General features: G+C 39.1%; 8 protein-coding genes across 14 annotated transcripts; 6 read left to right on the top strand and 2 right to left on the bottom strand.

The window, feature by feature from the left end:
- The first annotated feature begins 475 nt into the window (after positions 1-475).
- On the top strand, positions 476-4,208 carry LOC9318182 (ribonucleases P/MRP protein subunit POP1). Its single transcript, XM_021029854.1, has 10 exons — positions 476-1,249; positions 1,344-1,440; positions 1,523-1,630; positions 1,725-1,955; positions 2,072-2,190; positions 2,274-2,732; positions 2,815-2,923; positions 3,046-3,572; positions 3,665-3,835; positions 3,932-4,208. Exons 1-10 carry the CDS (start codon positions 795-797, stop codon positions 4,131-4,133), a joined length of 2,478 nt encoding a protein of 825 aa, XP_020885513.1. The 5' UTR covers positions 476-794; the 3' UTR covers positions 4,134-4,208.
- A 249-nt stretch (positions 4,209-4,457) lies between these two features.
- Positions 4,458-8,144, top strand: LOC9316360 (flowering time control protein FCA). 5 transcript variants are annotated; one of them, XR_002332882.1, is made up of 14 exons: positions 4,458-4,950; positions 5,044-5,111; positions 5,196-5,274; positions 5,393-5,475; positions 5,564-5,621; positions 5,842-5,927; positions 6,082-6,148; positions 6,466-6,545; positions 6,639-6,688; positions 6,821-7,070; positions 7,207-7,353; positions 7,431-7,619; positions 7,716-7,805; positions 7,900-8,138. XR_002332882.1 is itself a non-coding variant. In XM_021029859.1 (14 exons), exons 1-13 carry the CDS (start codon positions 4,647-4,649, stop codon positions 7,790-7,792), a joined length of 1,464 nt encoding a protein of 487 aa, XP_020885518.1. In that variant the 5' UTR covers positions 4,458-4,646; the 3' UTR covers positions 7,793-7,805; positions 7,900-8,144. The 5 variants fall into 5 exon arrangements, 3 of the variants coding, with proteins under 3 accessions (XP_020885518.1, XP_020885515.1, XP_020885517.1); XM_021029859.1 differs by having other exon boundaries at positions 7,431-7,559; positions 7,730-7,805; positions 7,900-8,144; XM_021029856.1 differs by having other exon boundaries at positions 4,460-4,950; positions 7,730-7,805.
- A 176-nt stretch (positions 8,145-8,320) lies between these two features.
- LOC9316361 (peptidyl-prolyl cis-trans isomerase CYP21-3, mitochondrial) lies at positions 8,321-9,912 on the top strand. 3 transcript variants are annotated; one of them, XM_002880248.2, is made up of 7 exons: positions 8,321-8,424; positions 8,674-8,844; positions 8,922-8,961; positions 9,047-9,094; positions 9,185-9,270; positions 9,352-9,480; positions 9,575-9,912. In XM_002880248.2, exons 2-7 carry the CDS (start codon positions 8,693-8,695, stop codon positions 9,810-9,812), a joined length of 693 nt encoding a protein of 230 aa, XP_002880294.1. In that variant the 5' UTR covers positions 8,321-8,424; positions 8,674-8,692; the 3' UTR covers positions 9,813-9,912. The 3 variants fall into 3 exon arrangements, with proteins under 3 accessions (XP_002880294.1, XP_020885519.1, XP_020885520.1); XM_021029860.1 differs by lacking the exon at positions 8,321-8,424 and adding an exon at positions 8,431-8,552; XM_021029861.1 differs by lacking the exon at positions 8,321-8,424 and adding an exon at positions 8,548-8,565.
- Positions 9,913-9,941: 29 nt separating this feature from the next.
- On the bottom strand, positions 9,942-12,906 carry LOC9316362 (DEAD-box ATP-dependent RNA helicase 24). Its single transcript, XM_021029855.1, has 5 exons — positions 12,166-12,906; positions 10,915-12,077; positions 10,712-10,751; positions 10,185-10,548; positions 9,942-10,104 (listed from the first exon to the last, which is right to left on the bottom strand). Exons 1-5 carry the CDS (start codon positions 12,767-12,769, stop codon positions 10,053-10,055), a joined length of 2,223 nt encoding a protein of 740 aa, XP_020885514.1. The 5' UTR covers positions 12,770-12,906; the 3' UTR covers positions 9,942-10,052.
- Positions 12,907-13,269: 363 nt separating this feature from the next.
- Positions 13,270-14,394, top strand: LOC9318183 (pectinesterase inhibitor). Its single transcript, XM_002880249.2, has one exon. It carries the CDS (start codon positions 13,482-13,484, stop codon positions 14,304-14,306), a length of 825 nt encoding a protein of 274 aa, XP_002880295.1. The 5' UTR covers positions 13,270-13,481; the 3' UTR covers positions 14,307-14,394.
- A 1,588-nt stretch (positions 14,395-15,982) lies between these two features.
- Positions 15,983-19,605, top strand: LOC9316363 (myosin-3). The gene is made up of 7 exons (XM_002880250.2): positions 15,983-16,468; positions 16,781-17,390; positions 17,781-18,276; positions 18,364-18,464; positions 18,554-18,643; positions 18,742-18,866; positions 19,190-19,605. Exons 2-7 carry the CDS (start codon positions 16,878-16,880, stop codon positions 19,326-19,328), a joined length of 1,464 nt encoding a protein of 487 aa, XP_002880296.1. The 5' UTR covers positions 15,983-16,468; positions 16,781-16,877; the 3' UTR covers positions 19,329-19,605.
- Positions 19,606-19,702: 97 nt separating this feature from the next.
- Positions 19,703-21,149, top strand: LOC9316364. The gene has a single exon (XM_002880251.2). The coding sequence runs from the start codon at positions 20,092-20,094 to the stop codon at positions 21,007-21,009; it is 918 nt and encodes a 305-aa protein (XP_002880297.1). The 5' UTR covers positions 19,703-20,091; the 3' UTR covers positions 21,010-21,149.
- Positions 21,150-21,216: 67 nt separating this feature from the next.
- Positions 21,217-22,789, bottom strand: LOC9316365. The gene is made up of 3 exons (XM_002882071.2): positions 22,088-22,789; positions 21,644-22,006; positions 21,217-21,562 (listed from the first exon to the last, which is right to left on the bottom strand). The coding sequence occupies exons 1-3, from the start codon at positions 22,527-22,529 to the stop codon at positions 21,372-21,374; spliced, it is 996 nt and encodes a 331-aa protein (XP_002882117.1). The 5' UTR covers positions 22,530-22,789; the 3' UTR covers positions 21,217-21,371.
- Positions 22,790-23,076: the final 287 nt, after the last annotated feature.

Below are 23,076 nucleotides of genomic sequence, written 5' to 3' on the forward strand. Positions count from 1 at the left end.
GCAGAGCAATCTTATGTAGGTTACTTAAGATATTGTCACAGACCATAGAGATCTCTTGATGATCTAAACTTCTAAATGATGTGACCAAATTAAAACTATGTGAACAACATTATTGAATTGTTCAATTTGACAAAGTAGGCTAAAAGCATATCACATGATCGATCTTGATTCTTATGTTAATCATGGAGTTTATGAAAGAAAACTAGATATCTACATATTTTTGATTTGCGTTTTGGTCCTAAACATTTAAAGCAAAATATCAGACAGTGTGTTTTGAGAGTACTAAAAGACAAAGACTGTTTAATTTTGGATCAAACAGCAAGAAGATAGTTTAACAAGTAAATCATATACTAGATTGTTGTTTACCTGTTTCTTCTAATGCTAACAAATTATTACAAGTAGAAGATTTATTTAATATATTGGGCTATGAGGCCTATTAATCCAATTATATTTGTAAAATAAATATAGGCCCCTCAAAAAAAACAGTGTGTGTATATGAATCGAAAAAGACCTTAATTCTCAGAGATTTATAAATCTTGGGAAAATTCTGACCAAATCTGTTTCCCTCTCTTTATCTCTCCTTGTGTTGCGTATTCCTCAGACTGATTCTCTAAGCCGTGTCCGTGTGCCAGTGTCTGCCCTTGTTTTATTATCACTGCCGCAGTTCCTATTCTTGCCCGCCAACTGTTCGTCAAATTGCCTGAACCAATTTCATAGTAAGTTTTGTTCTTCCCAAAAGTTTGGATTTTGGGGATTCTGGGTTTTTTTCAAACTACTCCTCCGAGATATCAAGAATGGCTACTACTTCGAATGGAAACTCTAAGAAAAGAGATGGTGGTTTATCGTCGCTTGCCCCTCGCAAAATCAACGTCCAGAAATTCTCAGAGGCTCGAGCAGCGGAGCTCGAATCTCTTCACTCCATTGTGTCTGAACGTTTGAACAAGGACTTTCGATCAAAGAGGAATAAGAGGAGAAGGACCAATTCTTACAATAATCAACCTGCAAAGAAGCGTTATATACAGAGGCAGAAATCAGAGTCATTGATTGGTCAAGTATCAGGAGGAGGAGACCATGAAACAAAGATCACTAGACGAGTTAAGAGAAGAATGGAACTTAAAGGGAACCCTCAATCTGGTTTTTGTACTTCTGGTGATGGGACAAAGAGGCTGAGAACACATGTTTGGCATGCTAAACGATTTACGATGACTAAGCTTTGGGGCTTTCACCTTCCTCTTGGTTTACATGGAAGGTAAATTTCAAATTTTCAGTGTTGTTGCTTCTGATAAGTTACAACAAAGTTTGAGCCTTTTCAAATCTTAAGGTTGTTTTTGTCATGCTTCTAGAGGAAGGGGATCTAGGGATGTCTTGAAGCAATCTAGGCAAGGTGTTCTTCTTCATGATGCAAGCTATCACATTGCTGTGCAATTGGAGGGTCCAGAGGCAGGCATTTTCTTTATTCTTGATATTCTTCATTAAATTGCTTTAATATTTTCTTGATCTCTTTTGCCTTTGAATTTCTCAGGGCTCACTCTTGTCGATATTAAATATGCTACTAGAGCCTTCTCCTTCATCTCATTCCAAGGAAGTTTTTGACTCTATTCTCACAGGCCGTAGTTATGAAAACGCCATGGTATAGTGGATATATGAATTTCTCTTTTCTAAACAGGAAACGAGACGACAACTTAAGCATGATGTAACCGTAAGTTTTTCTGTTTTGTCTCCAGCTTTATCATCTCGAACCACCAGTTTCTCAGGCGATTGCTCCTGTAACTTATATGTGGAGACCTTCTCAGATACCAAAGAGAAGAGATGAGGAGAAAGGAGGGGACGGCATAGGAACTGATCGCCCAGTCTCAGATAGAGATTATGTAGACTTTCGAAAACTTTGGGTGTGGATCCATGCTTCTTCCTTCACTGAAGGATATGCTATTCTTAAAGTAGCTTGTCAGAAACAGGTAGTTATTTGTTGTTTCTTGAGGTTACTTTTAGGTGCACTAGCTGTCATTTGTTGTTAGCGTCATGCTTTACATATTCTTGTGGAGATAATGACACCTACAGCTCTTTCATTCAGATGAATGAGACAGGTGTCTCAGTTGATTGCTTTTCACTCGAGGGCCAGCTTGCAAAACTTGAGATTTTTGGTCCAAAAGCATCTCATCTTCTCCAGAAGACCCTACATCCTGCTTTAAGGTGAGCCATCTGAGTATATATAGAATGATTGCAAATGAACAAAGGAAGATTTATCTCAGTTCTTTTTTTTTTTTGCTTTGCAGTAGCTCAGAGGATACCTCTATTTCTAAAATGTGTTCAATGGAAAAAGCTGAGGTTAAAAACGTTGCTGATCCTTACAAAGAAGAGAACGTATCATCTGGCGCTATTTTAGCACAGTTTGTCATAGATCCGCGGTTAATCCTGAATAGTCCACGTGATGATAGTACAGTGTCATTTGAAACAACCAAAACTGAGCCTACTGAGTCACTTGAAACAACAACCAACACTGAGGCTGAAACTTTTCCTGAAGTTTTCAACTGCTTGTGGGATGCAAATCGTGAGCTGAACCCTCCAGAAGAAGAGAACATGTTGTGTTGGGAAAAGCATCAAAGTCGTCTGGATTCTCTTTGCCTCGATGACCCAGCTGCTGATGTTCCAAAGGTATCTAGTAGGCTAAGGAGTTCAAGGTCTTGTCCTTTACTGCTTCTTAAACATAAAAAACTTGGGAATGCACCTACCGGGTAATATGTACTTTGGTTGAATCGTTCTGTGACGTTATTTAGATTAATGATCCGAAAGTAAATCATTGTTATTTTCTTTCAGATGGTCTCTTATACTTCCCGTTAGTTGGATCAAAGTCTTCTGGAATGCCTTGGTCTCAAAAGGAGCTCATGCAATAGGTCAGAGGGAGAAACGCTGGGTTTCTTGTGATGTATATTTTCGCCCCCTTCAACTTTATTCTCCGAATGTTAAGATTCTCTTGCTATGTAAACTTATTAAACTGTATATTTGAAAAATGTCTGAAACTTGTCATTTTTTTCTTTTTTTTTGCAGGATGGTTTGCCCTTTTTCCCATCAGATTTCCCGGACTGTAAAGCGTATTCATCTTTTACACTGAGCGAGGCTGCAGACTTGGAAGAAAAGGCACAACGTCGCCCTCCAGCCATAAGACCTTTCAGAATTCCCATTCCACCTCCATGGAATAGTATCCACGTCACACGTTCTATTGGAGAGAGTTCCAATCAAAAGCTTACAAGCAATGGGACGAATGGAGTGGAAATTTCCAGTTCTGGTGGTAATCTATTTGATGGTATCGTGGCAAGAACATCAGATTCGCTGACTACTTTTCTCCAAACATTCACAAGTGACAACTTGCTTTTATTACCTCACAACACTTCAAAAACAAACCTTATGAAGAAGCTTCAAGAAGATGATAAAAAAGTAAGAGCTCAGATCCATCAGAGTAGTAAGAAACTGTGCCTCGTCAGAGTTCTTTTACATGCTTTCAAGGAAGGTTCTTTCGAAGAAGGCGCGGTTGTATGTGCACCAACTCTTGCAGACATATCATTGCTAAAATCCAGGTAACATCTCCAAGAATCCATGTTCAACAAATTGTGATCCGTTGGAACTATTTCATTTTGGGATCACATTTCGGGTACATTATGTTTTACAGCTGCGGTGAAGGAGAAGAAGGGCGTGTTACAATGCCGCAATCTTCTGTAAGTTCTTACTTTCAAGAACAACCTTCTGGAAGCTGGGAACTAAATGTCTCCGAAGACACTCTTACAGAGCAATCTCATAGATGGCCAATCGGGTTTGTAACAACAGGATTTGTCCGGGGGAGGTAAAAACAAAAAAAAAAACTCACTAAATCTTGAGTACAAGTCGCGAGAGGCTGATTTGGTTTCTGAGCTCTTAAAGTTGTCTTTATTGTGCACAGTAAAAAGCCGGCGGCAGAAGCTTTCTGTGATGCGGTGTTGTTAGGGAGACTAAGAGACGAGCAATGGAGAGACAAAGATGTAAAACGGAGGAAGAAGCAGATTTATGTTTTAGTTAGAAACCTAAGATCTTGTGCGTTTAGACTCGCACTTGCTACCATTGTCTTGGAGCTACAAGACTCTTGTGATGTCCACTGCTTTTAAAAATTCACATTGTTTTGTTACATATAAACCGAAAAAGACATGTTAAGAAATGTGAAAGAGAATTACATTTTTCCAGCAACTGGTACTATAACTGGTAAGGTAGGAGCTATATGTCTACTATTTTCATTTTATTAGCCAATCAGAGCGCCCCATGTCATAGTCCTCTCTCACCAATCGCGAGTTGAGCGCGTGTTTCCAATTTCTGTGACCAAATCGCTTGTTTTGAAACTAACTCGGCCCTTTCTAAAAATGCCTCGCGTGCGGTGATTAAATGTTTTTTTTTTTTTTTCTTTTTTTCTCAAAACTTTATTAACATACAAAATCGCGAAAAGCTGAGAACGTTGTCGTTTCAATGCTTAAACCGAACCACATCGAAGTTTATTAAGTCCGGTACGGGAAACTCCTAGGACTAAAACTCTCTTTCTCTCTCCCTCTCTCTCTACCGGCGCCGGAGAAATTACCGATCAACACAATCTCGACTACAGCGACGAGCTCAAAATTATCGACTTCTAGATGGAGAGACGTGTCCCAAACGCATTCCCTGGTGCTCCACCACCAGTTCCATACTATCAAAACAACTACAACAACCCTCATCATCATCAGACTCATCCGCCGCCGCAGCACCACCATGTCGCCGCCATTGGATTCCACCAATACCCCCAAAACGACAACAGGGATCAGCGTTTCAATCAGCCGCATTACTCCGGCCAACAACAGAACATGATCGTTGATCAGAGTAATAACGCTCCTCCGCCGTTTCCACCGAGTCCTTGCGGTGGTGGCAGCTTAAGGAAGAGACGGTCTCAATCAGCTACAGGTTATCTTCAGTTTCTGCTACATATCGACAAAAAGTGTAAACTTTCATTAAAAAGACTTACTCTTTAACTCGCTTCTGATAATCTGAATTCAGATACTGCTGATGGTAGTATTGCCAAGTTATATGTTGCGCCCATCTCAAAGACATCAACTGAATATGATGTGAGTTTCTTGGCTTACTCTTTTATGCTTTTATTTAAATGTTTCCTTGAGAATTTACTTGTCACAATCTGTGTTATACATCAGATCCGTCAGGTCTTTGAAACATATGGTAATGTCACTGAGATCATTCTACCCAAAGATAAGATGACCGGTGACAGAGCAGGTGATTTCTTTTTTTTTTTTTGTTTCCCAATTACTTGAAAAGCATTTTCTTTCATTGATATTCTTGCTTCTGGGGTTTAGACGTTTCCTTATAACATTTTTTATGTTTATCTTTGCAGCTTACTGTTTTGTTAAGTACAAAACGGTAGAAGAGGGTAATGCCGCTATTGCAGCTTTAGCTGAACAGTTTACCTTTCCTGGGGTGGGTTCTTAACTTCCGCAATGTTTTGTTTTAACATATCCTCGCTGATATGGCTCTTTTCAAACGTTTATTTCGGTTTTTTTTTCAGGAAATGCTTCCACTCAAGGTCCGATTTGCTGACGCTGAACGGGAACGGATTGGTAAGAGTAGGTGTCCATACTTCTAGAGACAGAAATTTAGATAGAACGTAAAACTCTGAAGACAACATTGGTAGTGTAATAGGAGAACCTTTGAAACAGAATCATGTCTTATTACCTTAGTTAGTATTTGATTTACATACCTTGAACTGTTTCTCCTTCTCCCCCTTTACTTAGCGCATAAGACCAAGTTTCACATTTGTGTATTCTCTTTTCATCTGCACTTTAGGTTTTGCCCCGGTGCAACCTCCTGACAACCCTAAACTATATATTAGATGCCTCAACAAACAAACTACAAAAATGGAAGTCCATGAGGTATGGCAGGACTCCTTTTCGGCTTTAACTTTCAGTTTATCTGAATTTCTTTGTCACTGCCAATTGACAGAACAGTGTGCAGATTGTCTTTGTTTTTTTATAGTTAAATTTCTTACTTTGTTGTGAATAAATTCTCAAAGTGTCCTCTTATCAGGTCTTCTCTAGGTTCGGAATCATTGAAGATATTTATATGGCACTTGACGACATGAAGATTAGTCGTGGTATGTCCGTTTCCCCTGGATATTTTGGTGCTCGACTCTGAATCATGCTTGTTTCAGACATCCTAATTTTAAACTGTTCAGATTTTGTAGTTTCTCCTCCAGTAGATTGCGTTTACTTCATATTACTTAATAACTTTATATAAAACTCCCATTTCAACCTTAGTAACAGAAGAATACCTGAACATAGTAAACTGTTATGACAGTTCTCCTCGAAAAACTGCCTGGACAGCCTTACATTGCTTCTCTTTAACCAATGCCTAAAAGTGATATTTCGGATAGCATGAAACCTTATTAAGTAACTTCTTTGCTCTCTGCAGGGTATGCATTTGTTCAGTTTTCTTGTAGGGAGATGGCACTAGCAGCAATCAAAGGTTTAAATGGAGTCTTTACCATGCGGGTAGTTCAGATTGTTCTTTGTTGTATCTCAATGGCTCAATGTTTCTTTGGCGTCCAATGTTACATGACTTACTGTGTTTCTGTCTTCCTTCAGGGTTCTGATCAGCCTTTGATTGTTAGATTTGCAGATCCTAAAAAACCAAGGTTTTACTGTTTACTATTATTCCTTTTCGACATTATTTGCCTGATTTTCCTTTCAATTCCAAACTCACACTCTTGGTTCTTACACTCTAATCTTACTCCATCACTTAAATCTGGATTGGTTGGTGTCTTCAGGTCTACCTTTAACACTCCACCTGCAATGCAACACTTCGACCCAAATTGGCATTCACAACCATATCCCCAATGGGAAAACAAGGAACCTGCAGCCCCTAGAGTCGTTCAGCATCATGATTTCTCTTCACAACCAAATCACTTCCCGCACCAAAATACTCAAGCAGTATCCGAGGTTCATCAACCACTGCATCAAGATATTCCACCTCAAAATTTGGAGAAGCATCAGAATTCTGAGACTGCCAGCGTAGAGGTACTCTTTTTGTAGGATCTGCTAATGGTAGATGGATCTTGAACTCCGAACTAAAGAGTTTATTTAGACGCTTTACGTTTCATAAATCTCGTATATACATCTGCTTGATCTTAAATCTGTAAATACTTTTTTGTAGACTAGAAGGGATGGTCAGAAGATTTCTAGTCATTCAAATTCATTCCCTGAAGAGCAAAATACAGTGAGCTCTGAGTGTGACTGGAGTGAACACACTTGTCCCGATGGGAATAAATATTACTTCCATTGCGTCACTTGCGAAAGCACGGTATACGTTTCCCTCTTTCAATTTGTACTCATCTGAAGCAATATATACTTTTACTGAATTTATTGATGAACACACAGTGGGAGAAACCTGAAGAATACTCCATGTTTGAGAGATGGTTCGAAGAGCAAACAAGGTTACAAGATCTAAAACTTGTATCTCCCCCGTTAAACAATGAGAGCCAAAAAGCAATCGAAAACAGCGAGCAAGTTAAGTCAGATCTATTGCAACAGAATGCTAAACTCCAACAACCATCCTTATCCACAGCGGTTAGAGATAATTTCTACAATGTGTCGTATTGACAGACATCGAGTTCCACTTTTTAGATAGTCTCTCACAAGAAGAGTAAATTGCAATATGTTCAGTGATGTGTTTTCAGGATCAGGAGAACAATGTAGTATATCGAGTAACAACACTAGCTGTTGAAACAACATGTTCATAAAAGGTTTCTTCAGGTAATGAACAGTTGATTCTGTTTATTACTACAATTCAGTGATTCAGCATGGGCTGATTTGGTTTCTGAGCTCTTAAACTTGTTTTAATGTGCAGTAAAAAACCGACGGCGGAAGCTTTGTGTGATGAGCAATGGAGAGATAAAGCTGTAAAACGGAGGAAGAAGGAGATATTAATTATGTGTTGGTTAGAAGAAACCTATGCTTTTAGACTGCAGACAGTAAATAAATAGTACTGGTTTCTAAACTCAATTTTTGTTTAGAAACTTAGAATTGGAAAGAAAAATAATCGAAAATTTGTTTTGATAAACGGTAAATAAACCTATTTTCACCTGATCCAAACCAAAAACTAAACGGTATCTAATTAACCTCTACTATAATCCATTTCAAATTCAATATTATTATTTACAAAAATTCGGAATTTCCGTTGTTAGGCTGGCAGTAATGTTTAGTGAAAAATAATAGTACTTCATTTAAAAAATAAACTGGAGTGCCTCTCAGTGAATGAGAGAGTTATATCGCCAGTAATATTCTTCCCTTTAAAGGCAAAATAGTTTCGCAGACCAAAGAAATCAAATCACTCTCACTTATTATTACAAGGAAGAATAAGAAGACCAAAGAGGTGTTAGTCTTTGCTTGATTTTAGTTTCCAGATTTCGACTTTGAGTCTTTCTGACCTTGGATTGATGATCTGTGTTCTTCTTCGAATTTCGTCAAATCTTACTTTGTTCGTCCCCTGTCTAGATCAAGATCAAGGAAGGAGGTTTCCCGATCTCGAGTTCTCTGTAGATTTGAAGCTAACTGCTTTTGTTATGCCGAATTTGTCTTTTATTCCTAATTGATTTTTTTTATTCGTCTTCTTCTCCTTCAGAATTGTGCAACACTAACTAATGGCGAAGATCAAACCTCAAGCATTATTGCAGCAAAGCAAGAAGAAGAAAGGACCGTCTCGGATAAGCATAACCAACATCGTCATTTACACTTTGGCTCTGCTATTGCTCGTCTTTGTTCTCTTCTCTGCTTACAGACGTTGGACTCACAGGTTCCTCTCTTCATCTCTATCAGATTCTTTTGTCCCAAAGTTTAGGATGTGTTAGTTTCTTGGTTGTGCAATTTCAGATCTGAGATCCCAACGCACAATGGTAGATCAGTTCTTGAGGTAATGCCTCTCTATATGCCTTTTTTTACTTGGTTTAGCTTCCCTGCTTGGTTTGATGGAGGTAAATGATTGTCCTCATGTGTAGGATGCAGCCTTCCCTGGAATGAAGAATGTTGATCTTCCGCGGTTTGCTGTGAGTTTTATCCCACCGTCATATGCTTTGTTCACTTTGGTATTTTCTTTTCTTGTTTCCTAGACTTTATCTTTCTCTGTTGATCGCTAGGCCTTAGATACGGGCAAAGGTTCAGTGACCATTGAACTCTTCAAGGATACTGCTCCCAATGTTGTTGACCAGTTCATGAAATTATGGTGAGCAAATCTTTCTCAGGTCCAAAACATGTTTAACATAATTCTTGCATAAACTTTGTCTTGTGTCATTGGTGTGCGCAGTCAAGATGGGTATTTCAAAGGTTTCTTATTCCGTCGAGTTGTAAAGCATTTTGTGATTCAAGCGGGTGACTCTGCAGAGTTCGATGCTGTCAAAGATTGGGCACTCGAAAGAAAGAACATTGATACCAGGTTGGTACTACACACATGAATTGATAGGAAATATGCAAAAAGAAGCTCAGATGAAGCTAATTATGGAAACTCTTTCTGTCTCTGTCTTGATCAGTTCAAAACATGAAGAGTTCATGGTGGGAACTCCTAAAGCTAAAAACGAGCTAGGAGGATTCGAGTTCTTCATTGTATCTGCTCAGTTCAAAGATCTGAACGAGAAATTGACAGTCTTTGGTCGAGTTTCTAAGGGACAAGACGTCGTTCAGGAGATCCAAGAGGTTGAGACAGATGATCAGTATCAACCCAAGTCGCCAATAGAGATCATGTCCGTCACTTTGCTTCAAGACATGTAAAAGCTTTACTTCTTGTCTCTCTCTTGTATGGAACTCTTAAGTGATTTTTCTTGTAATTTGAAACCCTTTTTATTATCTATTTTCCATATCATTTCTTGTACGAAGAATTAATTAGTTCCTAACAACAAATGGAAAATTTATATATTTGAAGGCTGAAACGAGAAGGATAAAACAAATTATACAACATTCATTACATTGTTCATGCAAAACACTTCCACTATCATGCAAAACGTGGCTTAATCAATTATCCCAACCAGATCTCCTCTTCCTCTCTCTAGGCCGATTCTCAGAACTGCAACAGTAAGAGAAACAGGTCAATATTGTTACTGTGTTACAACTTAAACAAAAGATTGAAACTAAAAGGAATCAAACCTCTGTAAATGATGCTGACTCGAGTTATGTAATGAAGCGTTTTGAGTAGGTGCTACTGGGGGAGCTTGACTCTGAGTTCTACCCATGTCCCCACCAATGGTACCACCCGAGACAAAGCCCATTAGGGATGGTCTCTTGTTTGGATAAGCTTGGCTTTGTGGATTCGATGGCGTTGCAGCGACAAAGCTATTCTTGAATTGGGCCATTACTCCAGTTCTCACTGAATTGATTGTCCCGCTTCTACTTGGTGCAGCTTTAGAAGATGGTGTCCCACTAGATTCCGAGCTAAATCCAATACCAAGACCAAAATCAACTCCACGTACTCCTTTGTTTGCAGCACCTCCTCCTCGGCCTTTCTTACCACCTACATCATAAGAGATTAAAGAGATCACGCACAGGTTTTGGATAGGGATTCCCTCACTTGACAATAAGATATGCAAAGAAGACATTGAACGTTTCCTTTTTGGATTCAAATACTAGTGCAAAGGTTTCTGTTGGTAATACTGATAGAGCTACAGAATGCTTACCTCCTTTTCTCCCATCACGCTTGGACTTGAATCGTCCATCCTATTGATTTACAAAGGTAAAATTTGACTCAACAAACATGTTTTCGTCTATGCAAAAATGAAACTAGAGCATCAAATTTACATCGTATGCCACTGATGTAGTTACCTTCATGGCGAGATCCATGAGTTCTGGAGGCACGATTTGACCAGCTGCAAGTAGTTACCTTCATGGCGAGATCCATGAGTTCTGGAGGCACAATTTGACCAGCTGCAACCAGACTAGTCACCAATTCGCCAGTTCTACCAATACGATGTACATGCATGTCCATATCTCTTGCAATGTCATAGTTAACAACTGTCTTAAGCGATTTGATGTCAAGACCTCGGGCAGCAACATCAGTGGCAATCAGCACATGGTAGATTCCAGATTTGAACTTCTGCAAAGTTTCCATTCGTGATGCTTGGTCTTTATCACCGTGAAGAGCAGCAACTTTAAAGGAATTTAGAGTAAGCTGAGCTTCGATCTCATCAACAGTGGCTTTTTTAGAAGCAAAGACTAAAACGTCACCCTCATCGATCATTCCAGGGAGCTTCTCAAGTAGCCAGGGAAGTTTTTCAGCATCAGAAGGTATTACATTGACAACCTGCGTAATATCTTCATTGGCCATCCCCACTTCACCAACTGTGACTCTAATAGGATCTGAAAGGATTTCCCTAGCTAACTTTTCAACTTTCCAAGGCATAGTGGCTGAAAAGAGTAAAGTCTGGCGATCAGGACGAATCTGGCCAACGATAGACCTTACTTGTGGCTCAAAACCGAGGTCAAACATCCGATCTGCCTCATCAAGAACCAAATAACTGGCTCTCATCATTGTCAAAGCCTTAATCTTCAGCATGTCGATTAACCTTCCAGGAGTAGCAACAACTATCTCGCAACCTGCCTTGAGTTCCTTAAACTGTTCATGTTTAGACATTCCACCGTACACAGCAGAGACTCGTAAACCATATGCTTTCGAAAATTTCTTCGCTTCCAAGAAGATTTGATGAGCCAATTCTCTGGTTGGGGCACATATGACACCAATTGGACCTTCATCTTTCTGAAGTTCCGGCTGATCCATTATATGAACAATCATGGGAAGAACAAACGCTGCAGTCTTACCTGAACCAGTTTTGGCTATGCCAATAACATCTCGACCAGATAGCACAATAGGTAAAGCCTGACATTGGATTGCTGTAGGTTTTTCATAAGCTTGCTTTTTGATAGCACTCATAATCTGTGAGGAAAAACCACAATCCTCAAAGGTCTTAACTGGCCGATGAACATCAAAACCCGACACACGGATTCCTAATCTCTGTCGGTAATCCGAAGTTTCTTGTTCACTCATTCCTGGATTAAGAAATTTAAACAATTTAGATGCAACACCAACAACAACTATATATTAAATCAAGTTACTTTAACGAATAGAGATACTTACCCGATATTGATTCCACCTCCTCGTAAAAGTCCTTATTGATTGGTTCGTAATCGATGGAGCTATGGTCCAGAGCTGGAATCGGCTCAATCTTCCTTTTATCCACAACAATCGGATTATCATCGGAATCGTACTCCAGCATCCCTGCATCCACCGCCTTGGCTGCAGCGTAAACCTCCTCGTCGGAGTTATAACCTGCGTTAAGCGCATCGGCGGCTAATGTCAGCCCCAAATCCTTCTTGGCCTTGAGGAAACTCTCAACAGGATCGTCATCTTCGTCGTCCTTGTACCTTTCCAGTTTCTCCTTTGGCTTAGGAGGTGGAGCAGATTTCATCTCCTGGTGAATTCCCTCCATAAAAGCATCTAATGGATCGATCTCATCATCCTCGCCACCGTTAGCCGCAGCAGAACCGCCTTCCTCAATGTCTTCCTCTGCTTCTTCGTTTTCTATGTAATCAATGTTATCTAGATCGGCATCTTCGGAGTTGTCTCCGCCGCGAGACGAGGGAGGGACGTAGAGACGTTGAGGTGCTTGAGATCGCTCGAAACTGTAGCTAGTTTGCCGATTTATGCCGAATCCTTCAATACCGAACTTCCGATTTGACATTATTCACATAGAATTTCTCTTCTCAGCTATAATAGCTTTGAGCAAAGAGCTCAACTGTTGCCGGACTCTGCCAATTACGACGAAATTTAGGGTTTCGTGTTTTTTTTTTTTTCCAGTGGTATGTAAAATCGGAGAGGAAAGAGACAGTCTCGAGTGAAAATAATTTCCCGGCTTCACCGACTTGTCACGTCTATACATTTGGGCCTCTAGTGGGCTTTGTTAAGCATTATTTTTTCTTTTTTTCTTTTTTTTCACAAAAGGATTATTGTATTAAACAACGACAGTTATACATGGCTAAAAAAGCCCCAGGACAGTAATTACAGAAGGTTTTAAGCCCAAATAGGCCCATCAGAGAAGGGTCAATGTTTGTATTTTGTAATATCACCCAATTAGTGGATTAGTGTTTTTTCTTTGTAACATTTTCTATAACATGTAATAATCGGATCTGATACGATAATCTATATGCTCGTACATGATTTTATGCATTATTAATGTTTTCCCGATTATACTAAGAATAATAATAATAGTGGGGTTTAAATTTGGGTTTTGAGCAAAAATGAACACCTTTAAAACCTCTCATGTAATTTCGCTTTTCCAAAATTTTGACACATTTAAAACCAGTCAATATATATAGTAAGAAATTGTGTTGTGTACCTTTAAAAATTCCCAAACATCACCAATTAATTTTTAAAAAAAACTTTTTGTTGAAAAAATGGAGCCTTATTACAAATCAATTATCCTAATCGGAGTTACTGTTTGCTGTTATACATTCTCCGGCGTCCAAGCCACCGGCCGTTCAGTAGAAGTCCCCGCTTCCTCACCTGACGCTTCGCTCCTCGAACCACCCGTATCATCAATCTCGGCCGTCCCAGCCTCCGCACCAGCCCCCACCTCTGAAGACATTAGCACCGAATCTAATTTAACTCCCACGGCGGCGGTCTCCGCACCCGGAGCATCCCAAGAAGACATCGACATCAACTTCGACTCCGTCACAAACATAGCAGATCTAGCTCCTAAATTTGAACATATAAACAAAATCGATTTCTCGTCAATGAAAATCGACACGACGGCGAAGGATCTCTGCAAAAACACAGATTACAACAACGAATGCATCGCCGCGATTCTCCCGGATCTACAGAAACAAGCCGGAGGAGGAGGAGGAGGATTTGAGGCTAAGGATGTGATGCGAATGGAAGCTGAATCTCTGTTTAAAAAAGCGAACGCGACTCTGGATTACGCGAAACGTGTGGTGGAAGATAGCAAAACGCCGATGGCGGTGAAAGAGGCGATGAGCGTTTGCGTCGAGAATTACGATTCGTTGATGTCAGGTCTTGAAGAAGCGAAGATGGCGATGGAGGAGGGAGATTACGGGAGATTGGATTCGGTACTGAGTGCGGCGATCTCCGATGTGTCGACTTGTTCTGATAATTTCGTGGATGTTCCTGGTGTTGATTCGCCGACGGCGTCTCTTGATGAGCTTATGAAGAAGCTCTGTAGCAACGTTTTGGCCATGTCTCAAAAGGTCCAGAACCGTTAGATCCATGTCATCACTGAATTTTTTTTTGAATTCAAAATTTTGATTATTATGTTATTTATATATCACTTCTTTCGCCATTTCATTTAGCTAAAAGTTAGCCAATTAAGTGGTAAGAAACCACTGATAAACCTTAACTTGAATTATATACAAAAATTTAAGAGCAAATTAGCTGGGAGACAAGGAATCAGAGAGAAATTAATTTTTTAGTAAAATCCATAACAATGATAATTTTAGCCACCTTTTTTGTCCATTTTAACCTCACGCGCCCCACCATCTCATTTCATAGTCAACCTATTACCTGAGACAAATGAATGATTTTTGATCATTTTTCGAGATGAAAAAGCGTGTTTTTTTAACTCTACAAACTTAGGTAGCCAAGATATAATTGTTTTCGTTTACTTTTCTCGACTTTTTGGTTGTCTATTTATGTTAATAGTGCTCTATTTTTCGAGAAAAAAAAAAGATTTTTGCTCTCTTCTTTCTCTCTTATCTTTTTGAATTATTAAACATGATTGAGTTTTGGAATTTATCGTAATTGTTTTTTCATTTATTCAAGATTTATCATGCATCTTGTTAGTTCTCGTCTCTAGTAACAGATTTGCTATAAACGAAAGAAATTGTGATTACATTTGATGATTCGATGACGTTGGTTCAACGACGGAAACCCGCTAGCGATGATGGAATCTAATCAGTGTTATTGGGATGACGAATCACACCTAAGATGTAGTGATGACTTGATAGAATTTGATGTAGATCCAGTGACAAGTCGATGGAATCCGGCGAAAACTCCGGTGACAATTCGACAAAAACAGACGAAATCTTTGAAAAATCCGACGAAACTTATGATTCCAATGATATTTTGGTCTCTAAATAACGTTCTATATATGTGTTTACATGTATACAAAGGTTAATAACGCTTTATGTACGTGTTTATATGCATATAAATAAATTTAACCCTCTATGTACATGTTTATGTTATGCCCATGTTAATAACGCTATATATATATATTTGCATGTATATATAGATCGAATAACTTAATACTATAACTATTTTTAACGCTTTATATATCTGTTAACATGTGTACAAATGTTAATGACATGTAATATATGTTTATAGCGTGCTAAAACTTCTCTAGATAGAGAAAACAACGATTAATATTAGTCTCACTGTCAATAAATGTCTACTTGTATTAAATATATGTCAGAACTAAATGCTTTTGTCCAAAAAGTCAACTACGCGCATGATAATATTCAAGACAGGTTTTTGTGTAATTTTTTTGAACTTCAGACCCAATTCTAAAATAGTTTATCCATTGTCTTAGACTATTGTCTTTTAGCTAATTTGTTCATCCAATTTTGTCTCTGAGCTAAAACACCCAAAATTTAACTGATTTTTTGTTGAGTTAATCAGAAACTTTCACATAAATAAACATCATTTCAAAGACGACTTATACAAAATTGATTTTTTTGTTTTATTGTTTGTTTTAAAACTCTAGGAATAAATTTTAACAACTTCGTAAACTTATCATTCTTCCAATATAAGATAACAATAACAAGTGATTAAATTTGTATTCCTCTCTTGTTTTTTGTTTTTTTTTTTTTTTTTTTGTTATGAACGTGAGAAGGAAAAAAACACGCGTCTTTTAATGACATGACAGAAAGAAGCATGGGCTAACATACACAGATGAGCATCTTCTTAACATGCGCCGCACCGGCATGTGTAAAAAACAAAACAAACGCAGCAGAAGAAGAAAAAAAGGAAACAAACGAGAGAGAGAGATGAGAGATGAGAGGGATTAGCAAAAACAGATAGAAAAAGGAAACGAGTTCACGCTCTGAGTCGGCTCACCGATTCTAGCTGTCGAAGAAGACCGATAAAAAAGGGATTTTCTTTTTTTTTGGTATATTTTTTGTTGTGAGTGTGTGTGTGGGTTGTTGTTGGTGTTGAAATAGCAAAAAAATGGTGAACGACGAGATAATAAGTCTCTCACCTCTTTACTACTTGTCTTCTTACGCTTTCTTCTTAATTCTTTTTATCCCCAATTCTTCCCCTAACCCTAATTCTTCCTTGCTTCAATTCTACAATTTTCCCAACAATTCTTCTCATCATCATCATCATCATCTTCTCGATTCTCTCAATTCGTCTTTGCCGAGCAATCAAGGTATTCTTCGTGGCTTCTCTCTTGATTTTGATTTTGATTATTTCTTGTTGTTGATCGTATTGTTTTAAGTTTGTATTTTTCTGTGTTGGTTTGCTCTTGATTCGATCGTTTTAGTGTTAGTTTCAATTCGTCGAAAGTTGTGGATCCGCTAGAGATCTTGCCCGCGTTTAGGAAAGTTTAGTTCTTTTTGTGTATTTTCAATTGATTACTCGTTTCGATTGATCTGGGATTCTGATGATGCATTCGTTCAATTTCAACTGTCAATTTGTGTTTGCTTATTTGGTGTAATGATATAAATGTTTTGTTTCTCAGTATTGGAGCTTGGGAATTTCTCAATTCATCAGTTAATCTTGGAGTTTAGTAATCTGTTAAGAGGGAAAAGAGTTTCTATGCCTATATATGCTCTACAATGGAAGATAATGGTACTGCTTATTGTGATGGTATGAGGAATACTGTCAGGAAGAAACGTAGCCTCACTTGTCGTCGTCCTCGCCCCGAGGGATCCAGTGTTTTAACATCTTCAGATCATTTCAGCAAGATTTCGAGTGATGATATACCGGCCTTTGATACTAACCCTAGGAGGAAAGAGTTTAGTCTTAGCCACTGTATATCAAGGGCTGAATCTATAGCAGAATCTGAAAGAGGAAACAATGATTCTCGGCGGAGAGAGATCATCAATAGAAATAAGCGTTCGACCGAAGGTTTACTTGCACCTGCCAGCTCGAAAAACACTAGCCGGAAAGATGAAGGTAACGGCGGCATGATCAACGGAAAGGGAACTGATTTGGGTGAGTTAGAGGGAGAAACAAAGAGAATGAAGCTTAAGATCGGTGGTGTGAGCCGGCTAGTTCATGCTAATGGTTCATCTAGAAAGTCTTCAAAACCGGTGACTGATACTATTCGGTCCAACCATGATTTACAGGTGAATTCTCTTAATGTGGATATATTGACAACGCTCAATTTGTTGAATTGTATCGCATCCGATCAGATTTATAGTACTTTGTATCAACCTATTGCATTGAGTATCTTTTTCGGTAAATGCTACGCTCTTTTCGGGCCTTACGGCCCATAATCTCCTCGTGATCGGAGACCAGAGTTAGGACTAATTAGTCTATTATCCGTCGCTTGGGCTCAAACTAGTAAATGTTTACTGTTTATGGACAGCAATCTGAAAATGTTATCTTATGCATTTCACTTTGGTGCTCCAATGGAGAGGATTAAATCGTGTCTTAATTTCTGTGGTGAGCCTTTTTGACAGTTTAGATTCTGTAAACTTTGATATCTTTTTACATTAAATTTTATTTAATTGCAGGAAAGTTCAGAAGATTGTAATTCCCCTCTAGATAAGAAGGCTGATCTTGAGGGAGTTACTTGGGATGCTGAGATAGACGGATCTATGACAGGGAGGAGAAAACAAGGGGAACCATCTGGCTCGGTTCGCAAGAGCAAGCGAGCCCCAAAGAAACGAGTTTTTGATAGCGATGACGACAGTGATGATGAGATCCGATATTTGGAAAAATTGAAATATAAGAGAGTCTCTGTGTCTAATGAGGATACTGAGTCTGGAAGGACGCAATTGAAGCCATCTGGGATAACAAATGGGGAAAATTCCGGCAAGAAGAAAGCTGTGTCTGAACAGGTGTCCGAAGACATGGATTGTGCGGAGCAAATTGAAGCGGCGTCGGATGAAAAAGAGATTGGTAATGATAGTAAGAGGGAATCAACTATGACCAGTCGTCAGCGAGCCCTTGCTTCTGGCAGATCAAGCGCGATTGATTTTTCAAATGGATTACCTCCTACATCGAGAAGTAAGGTTTTAATCTTTTGCTACTTACACATAAATCTTTAGCAATAAGGGGTCATAATGTATTGTGGTAACTTATGTTGACAAATAGGGAAAAAGGAGACTCTTTCAGAAATGGAGCAGCAATTAAAGAAGGCAGAAGCTGCTCAAAGGCGAAAAGCTCAGATTGAGAAAGCTGCAAGGGAGTCTGAGGTTGGTGGTTTTTCTTCTTTCTCCATTGTGCTATGCGCATTAACAAATTGGCTGATCACGAGAGGATGATCTTGGTTTTGTTTTCACAGGAAGGGGCCATTAAAAAAATTCTAGGTCAAGATTCGAGCAGGAAGAAGCGTGGAGACAAAATAAAAAAACGACTTGATGAGTTGGCTCAGGTATTGGGATATAAGCACTCTATAAACCACCTTATCACTAATGTATTCTTGCTTAGTCAAAATGAGATGCTGAAAATAAGAGTCACATGCGTTTGCAGGAGAAGGCTGCACATGAGGAGAGAGCCTCAACTTGCTACATCAGAACAATAATGGGTCCTAATGGAACCACTGTTTCATTTCCCATTGACAAAGTGCCTAGCCTGTTCGATCCCAAACCATCAGGGTATGCTACTCTCTCTCTCTCTCTCTCTCTCTTCTTTCTCTCAATCTCTGTTTGGAATCAGATTGAATGTCCCTTAATCTCGTAGTTGATTGGATCTGATTAATTTGAGCAATTATTAATCCTACACTTGCTACTTCAGCTTGTTATTGAGCGGTATAATTAGTAGAGAATGCTTCAAATGTTTTGGGTATGGAAAATTTAAAGAATGCTCTAGGATTCGGGTTTCTATCCAATATTGTTTGGGTCTGTTGGTGTTCTACATTCAATCGCAACACGATTTCAAACCTTATGATAACAAGGTCAAGTAATTTCTTAAACTGCAGTTATCCTCCTCCGCGGGAAAATTGCGCAGGTCCATCGTGCACCAATCCTTACAAGTATCGCGACTCGAAGACTAAAGTTCCTCTATGCAGCCTCAAATGCTACAAGGCGGTTCAGGAGCAACAGATTGCACCGGCTTAGATATTGATGATTTTTTTGATCGAGATGAGAAGAAGTTAGCTTCCTGCCTGATTTTATAGATACAGAAGACAATTGTTTAGTTTTCTTCATTTTGCTTTTAGACTTCTCTGATCATTGACTAGATATTGTTTTTCCTCCCATTGTCCTTTGTGACGAGATCGTGGCCGTCCATTGGCTTTTTTCACCAAACCATCACATCATAGCCGTTCATATATACAAATCTTCAACGGCTATCTCTCGATTTAAATAATAATAAAGGGATACATTTGTTTTTTAAGACATGGATACGAAATGCTCTATAATTGGAAGCAAGCAAGGCATCATCATCATGGGTTACCACCAGTACGTTGTCGTTTCTGAGCTGTGTGTTTGCGTCTCCCACTTTTGATTTCTTAACATTATCGTTCGTTCTCCATAATTGTTTTTGCAGTTGACCATTTGTATTAGAGACAAAATAAACTTATATTACTTGGAAAGAATGAAGGCAATGATTTCTCATCACTCTTCTATTTGTTTTAATAATCAAGTAATCTTATTATGCGTGTGTTGTTTAATACTATAATTTCCTCTCTAAAATGTATTTTAAATTTGTTTACATGAATGATTCTTTTTCATCTAACCTAACTTGAAACTATAGACATGGCACCCACTCCTTCATCTTTCCTTCAAACATAAACCTTCATTTTCTCTTATAAAAAATACATATAAATAACTTTCTTTTATGTTTCTGAACGTCACAACAATTCCTCCCCCTTAGAATAAGATGAGTTTCGCCGGCGGAAAGTGGCGGAAAGAGGCGGAGCAGCTGGTGGTTAAGCCTTTCCGGCTAGTGACAACAACTCTCCTCAGCCTCCTCCTTCCTCTCTCTTTCCTCCTCCTTAGTCGTCTCTCTTCAGCTTCTTTCCTCTTCTCCTTAACCAAATCCCAGCCACAAACAGAATCATCGTTCTTCTTCTCTCTGTTTCTTCGCGCTAATCCGGCGGTCGTACACGCCATCGTTTCGTCAATAAGCGTTTACACTCTAGTTCTTGGCCTAACCACCAAGATCACAGCTACAGATCCAAAACGTTCGATTGCTTTTTATCCACATGTCAGCATCGCGTGGCTTATACTCTTCCTTGTCCAAATATCTGTCGGTTTAGGCCTCGAAACAACGATTTCCAACGGTTTAATCATCGGAAGCGAACGTAATTTCTTGAGCAGGCTCGTGTTTTTCTTTGGTCTTCATGAGGTGATGCTTCTGTGGTATCGAGTGATCGTGAGACCGGTGGTGGATAACACCTTGTTAGGAGGAGAAGACGGTCAACGGAGAGAAGAGACGGTGGTGGAGAGGGTGGCTTTGGCCGTTAGCTGTGGGACGTTGTGGTGGTGGAAGCTTCGAGATGAAGTAGAGGCTTTGGTTGGTGTGGCTGAGGCTAAAAGAGCATTGTTGTTGTTATTACCAATTGATGGTAATGTCAACGTTATTTTTAATGTGGGAACAGTTGATTTTGTGAATTGGTGGTTATATTATATGGTTGTGACGATTGGTATGGTTAGGATCATAAAAGGGTCTTTGTGGTTTGGGATGATTTTGCTTTTCGAACAAGGTAGTAGAAGAAGAAATCCACGTGGAATTTCTACTGCTTCTTCTACACCTTCTACTCTTCATTTTGATGATCAAGGTGACAATAAAGTGTAAGTAACAGAACAGTTGTCAAATTAATTTAAAAGTTTTATGCAGATTTTGTAATAAAACGTACGTAGTCTATGCCTTAAAAGATCTCTAGCAAAATTGAGGATTCCAATTGGTTATATACAAATTCAAAAAAATTCTTATAGTCGATGATGCGTCTACGACAAAGTTTTGGTTCAAGTTTCACCAAAACGAAGTTCAAGTTCCAGAGGCTTTAAAAATGATGTTCAGATCATCTTATAGTGAATGATTATCTAATAGATTAAAAGAAATTTGACAAAGACAAGCTTTACATAAGATTTGAGTAGAATCATAAAAGACGTCACTAGCAGAACTTAAAGAAGAGATTACTACTACAAAAACAGAGTCTAAAACACAGCTTCTACAAGTATGTGTCTCTTCTTAGACCCAAACCCAACAATGTGGTTAAGATAAACTCTTCCTTCTTTAACAGTAGCTGACGAGACTAACCGATGAACCATACCGCTGCTGAAGCAACCCGTCACAGAAGCCGTCCGCCACCCGTCTGAACTCTCCACCAGTTTCGAAGACGGGCTACCTGAAAACACTCACAAATAGTTAAAAACCCAATACACTCATTGGTAGACTTACAAAAAATCAAAACTTTACTAAAGATTACCTGCAACAACAATCTTGGTGGGAGACAAGAAGAACTCAAGCCCATCACCAAACCTCAAAGAGCCACCAGAAACGTCAATGAGAGTGACGTTACTACTAATATCCCCATTGGTAACATCGATTTTGAATAAGAAACCGGAGAAAGTGTGGATGACGATAAGGAAACCGTCCGGGTGATAAACAATGCCGTTAAGAGAGACAAAGTTATTATACCAACGAGGTGGAGCGAAGAGAGGGCTTCTAATGGTGTACACAAGCTTTCCATTCACATCGACAATCCATATTTTACCTCCTTTTGCATCAGATACATAAGCATTGCCTTGTGTATCAACCGCTACGTCGTCTGCATATGATATCTCTTTACCTACATTTCTCAACTTAAATCAACAAAACACAAAGAGAGAGAGAGAGAGAGCTAATTAAGGAGAGAGCTTAGCTTACGTACTATGGCTGCTAAGCACTGTGAGGAAGAGACGACGCCACGTGGACAAATCATAGGCCACTAAAGCACTATAGCGGTTTCCAATCAAATCGCCGACAGCGAGGAGGAGACGGTTTCGCTGGCGGTCGATGACGAATCCGTTGGAAGAGTTACCGGCGAGGTCTACGTCTTTGACCAAAGTGACTTCCTCAAGAACGTCGTCGGAATATTTAGTAGGAACAAGCTCGCCGATACCGCCGCCGCCGTCCATGTAGGAAACGAGGAATCTCCGACCAACGTCGTCCCATTTGGCGCACTCGCGGAGGAAGCCGGAGCTGTGGTAAGAGATGACGTGCGTGGAAGGAACAGCTCGCTCTAAGGAGATAAGATAAGCAATTGGAACGGCGGAGAGAATGAGGAAGAAGAGAGCGACGGAGCATTTGCCGGAGCAGCACGACGGCGACATTTTGAAAAACAAAAGACAGTTAGCGACGAAGACCACCTTATGGAAAGTGTGGAATAGATACAGAGAGAGTTTTGGTTGGTTAGCGATTTGGAGAAAATGGGGCCTACTTACACTAGTTTTGGTGGCCCGTTGAATGTATTATTGGGCCCAGAATCTGCACCTAGAATTCAATACTAATAATTATTTTGTATCTTTGATTACTCTGTTGTTTCATGTTTGTACTTTTTTACCAATTTAATGCCTTTACTTTTTCTTCCATTGAAGCTTTAAATTCACAAGTTGGTTACTTAGTATATAGTTGAGAAAATATTCAAATAGACACGTTTTTAAAAATAGTTGTATCGTTTTAACTTATTTATTAAAATAAATTTCGGTCAATACAAAATTTGAGGGTTTGCTTTCTTTGGGTCGCATCAAATGTAGGTGTTTTGAAATTTTGATGATACTTTTATTATAAAACAAAAGTTGGAGACTGGAGCCTGGAGTTGACCAAAGACAGTATAATAAAAACAAAAACAAAAAAAACTCTTCGAAAGAAAAAGGTAAC

The sequence above is a fragment of the Arabidopsis lyrata genome (genome assembly GCF_000004255.2).
Source record: "Arabidopsis lyrata subsp. lyrata unplaced genomic scaffold ARALYscaffold_4, whole genome shotgun sequence".
Classification (NCBI taxonomy): Eukaryota; Viridiplantae; Streptophyta; class Magnoliopsida; order Brassicales; family Brassicaceae; genus Arabidopsis; species Arabidopsis lyrata.

What these genes read in the sequence shown, in the direction of transcription:
- LOC9316360 (XM_021029856.1), top strand. Translation starts at nt 4,647, where the DNA reads ATGGAGAGACGTGTCCCAAACGCATTCCCTGGTGCTCCACCACCAGTT. An exon ending in AGACATCAACTGAATATGAT is followed by an intron (nt 5,112 to 5,195) that starts GTGAGTTTCTTG and finishes GTTATACATCAG; the next exon opens with ATCCGTCAGGTCTTTGAAAC. An exon ending in GCGTCACTTGCGAAAGCACG is followed by an intron (nt 7,354 to 7,430) that starts GTATACGTTTCC and finishes ATGAACACACAG; the next exon opens with TGGGAGAAACCTGAAGAATA.
- LOC9318183 (XM_002880249.2), top strand. Translation starts at nt 13,482, where the DNA reads ATGGAGCCTTATTACAAATCAATTATCCTAATCGGAGTTACTGTTTGC.
- LOC9316365 (XM_002882071.2), bottom strand. Translation starts at nt 22,529, where the DNA reads ATGTCGCCGTCGTGCTGCTCCGGCAAATGCTCCGTCGCTCTCTTCTTC. An exon ending in CACAGTGCTTAGCAGCCATA is followed by an intron (nt 22,007 to 22,087) that starts GTACGTAAGCTA and finishes TGAGAAATGTAG; the next exon opens with GTAAAGAGATATCATATGCA. An exon ending in CACCAAGATTGTTGTTGCAG is followed by an intron (nt 21,563 to 21,643) that starts GTAATCTTTAGT and finishes GAGTGTTTTCAG; the next exon opens with GTAGCCCGTCTTCGAAACTG.
- LOC9316363 (XM_002880250.2), top strand. Translation starts at nt 16,878, where the DNA reads ATGGAAGATAATGGTACTGCTTATTGTGATGGTATGAGGAATACTGTC. An exon ending in AAGCTGCAAGGGAGTCTGAG is followed by an intron (nt 18,465 to 18,553) that starts GTTGGTGGTTTT and finishes TTGTTTTCACAG; the next exon opens with GAAGGGGCCATTAAAAAAAT. An exon ending in TTCGATCCCAAACCATCAGG is followed by an intron (nt 18,867 to 19,189) that starts GTATGCTACTCT and finishes CTTAAACTGCAG; the next exon opens with TTATCCTCCTCCGCGGGAAA.
- LOC9316362 (XM_021029855.1), bottom strand. Translation starts at nt 12,769, where the DNA reads ATGTCAAATCGGAAGTTCGGTATTGAAGGATTCGGCATAAATCGGCAA. An exon ending in GGAGGTGGAATCAATATCGG is followed by an intron (nt 12,078 to 12,165) that starts GTAAGTATCTCT and finishes TTCTTAATCCAG; the next exon opens with GAATGAGTGAACAAGAAACT. An exon ending in AGTCAGCATCATTTACAGAG is followed by an intron (nt 10,105 to 10,184) that starts GTTTGATTCCTT and finishes TTACTGTTGCAG; the next exon opens with TTCTGAGAATCGGCCTAGAG.
- LOC9316361 (XM_002880248.2), top strand. Translation starts at nt 8,693, where the DNA reads ATGGCGAAGATCAAACCTCAAGCATTATTGCAGCAAAGCAAGAAGAAG. An exon ending in TACAGACGTTGGACTCACAG is followed by an intron (nt 8,845 to 8,921) that starts GTTCCTCTCTTC and finishes GTGCAATTTCAG; the next exon opens with ATCTGAGATCCCAACGCACA. An exon ending in TTGATCTTCCGCGGTTTGCT is followed by an intron (nt 9,095 to 9,184) that starts GTGAGTTTTATC and finishes GTTGATCGCTAG; the next exon opens with GCCTTAGATACGGGCAAAGG.
- LOC9318182 (XM_021029854.1), top strand. Translation starts at nt 795, where the DNA reads ATGGCTACTACTTCGAATGGAAACTCTAAGAAAAGAGATGGTGGTTTA. An exon ending in CCTCTTGGTTTACATGGAAG is followed by an intron (nt 1,250 to 1,343) that starts GTAAATTTCAAA and finishes TCATGCTTCTAG; the next exon opens with AGGAAGGGGATCTAGGGATG. An exon ending in AACGCTGGGTTTCTTGTGAT is followed by an intron (nt 2,924 to 3,045) that starts GTATATTTTCGC and finishes TTTTTTTTGCAG; the next exon opens with GATGGTTTGCCCTTTTTCCC.
- LOC9316364 (XM_002880251.2), top strand. Translation starts at nt 20,092, where the DNA reads ATGAGTTTCGCCGGCGGAAAGTGGCGGAAAGAGGCGGAGCAGCTGGTG.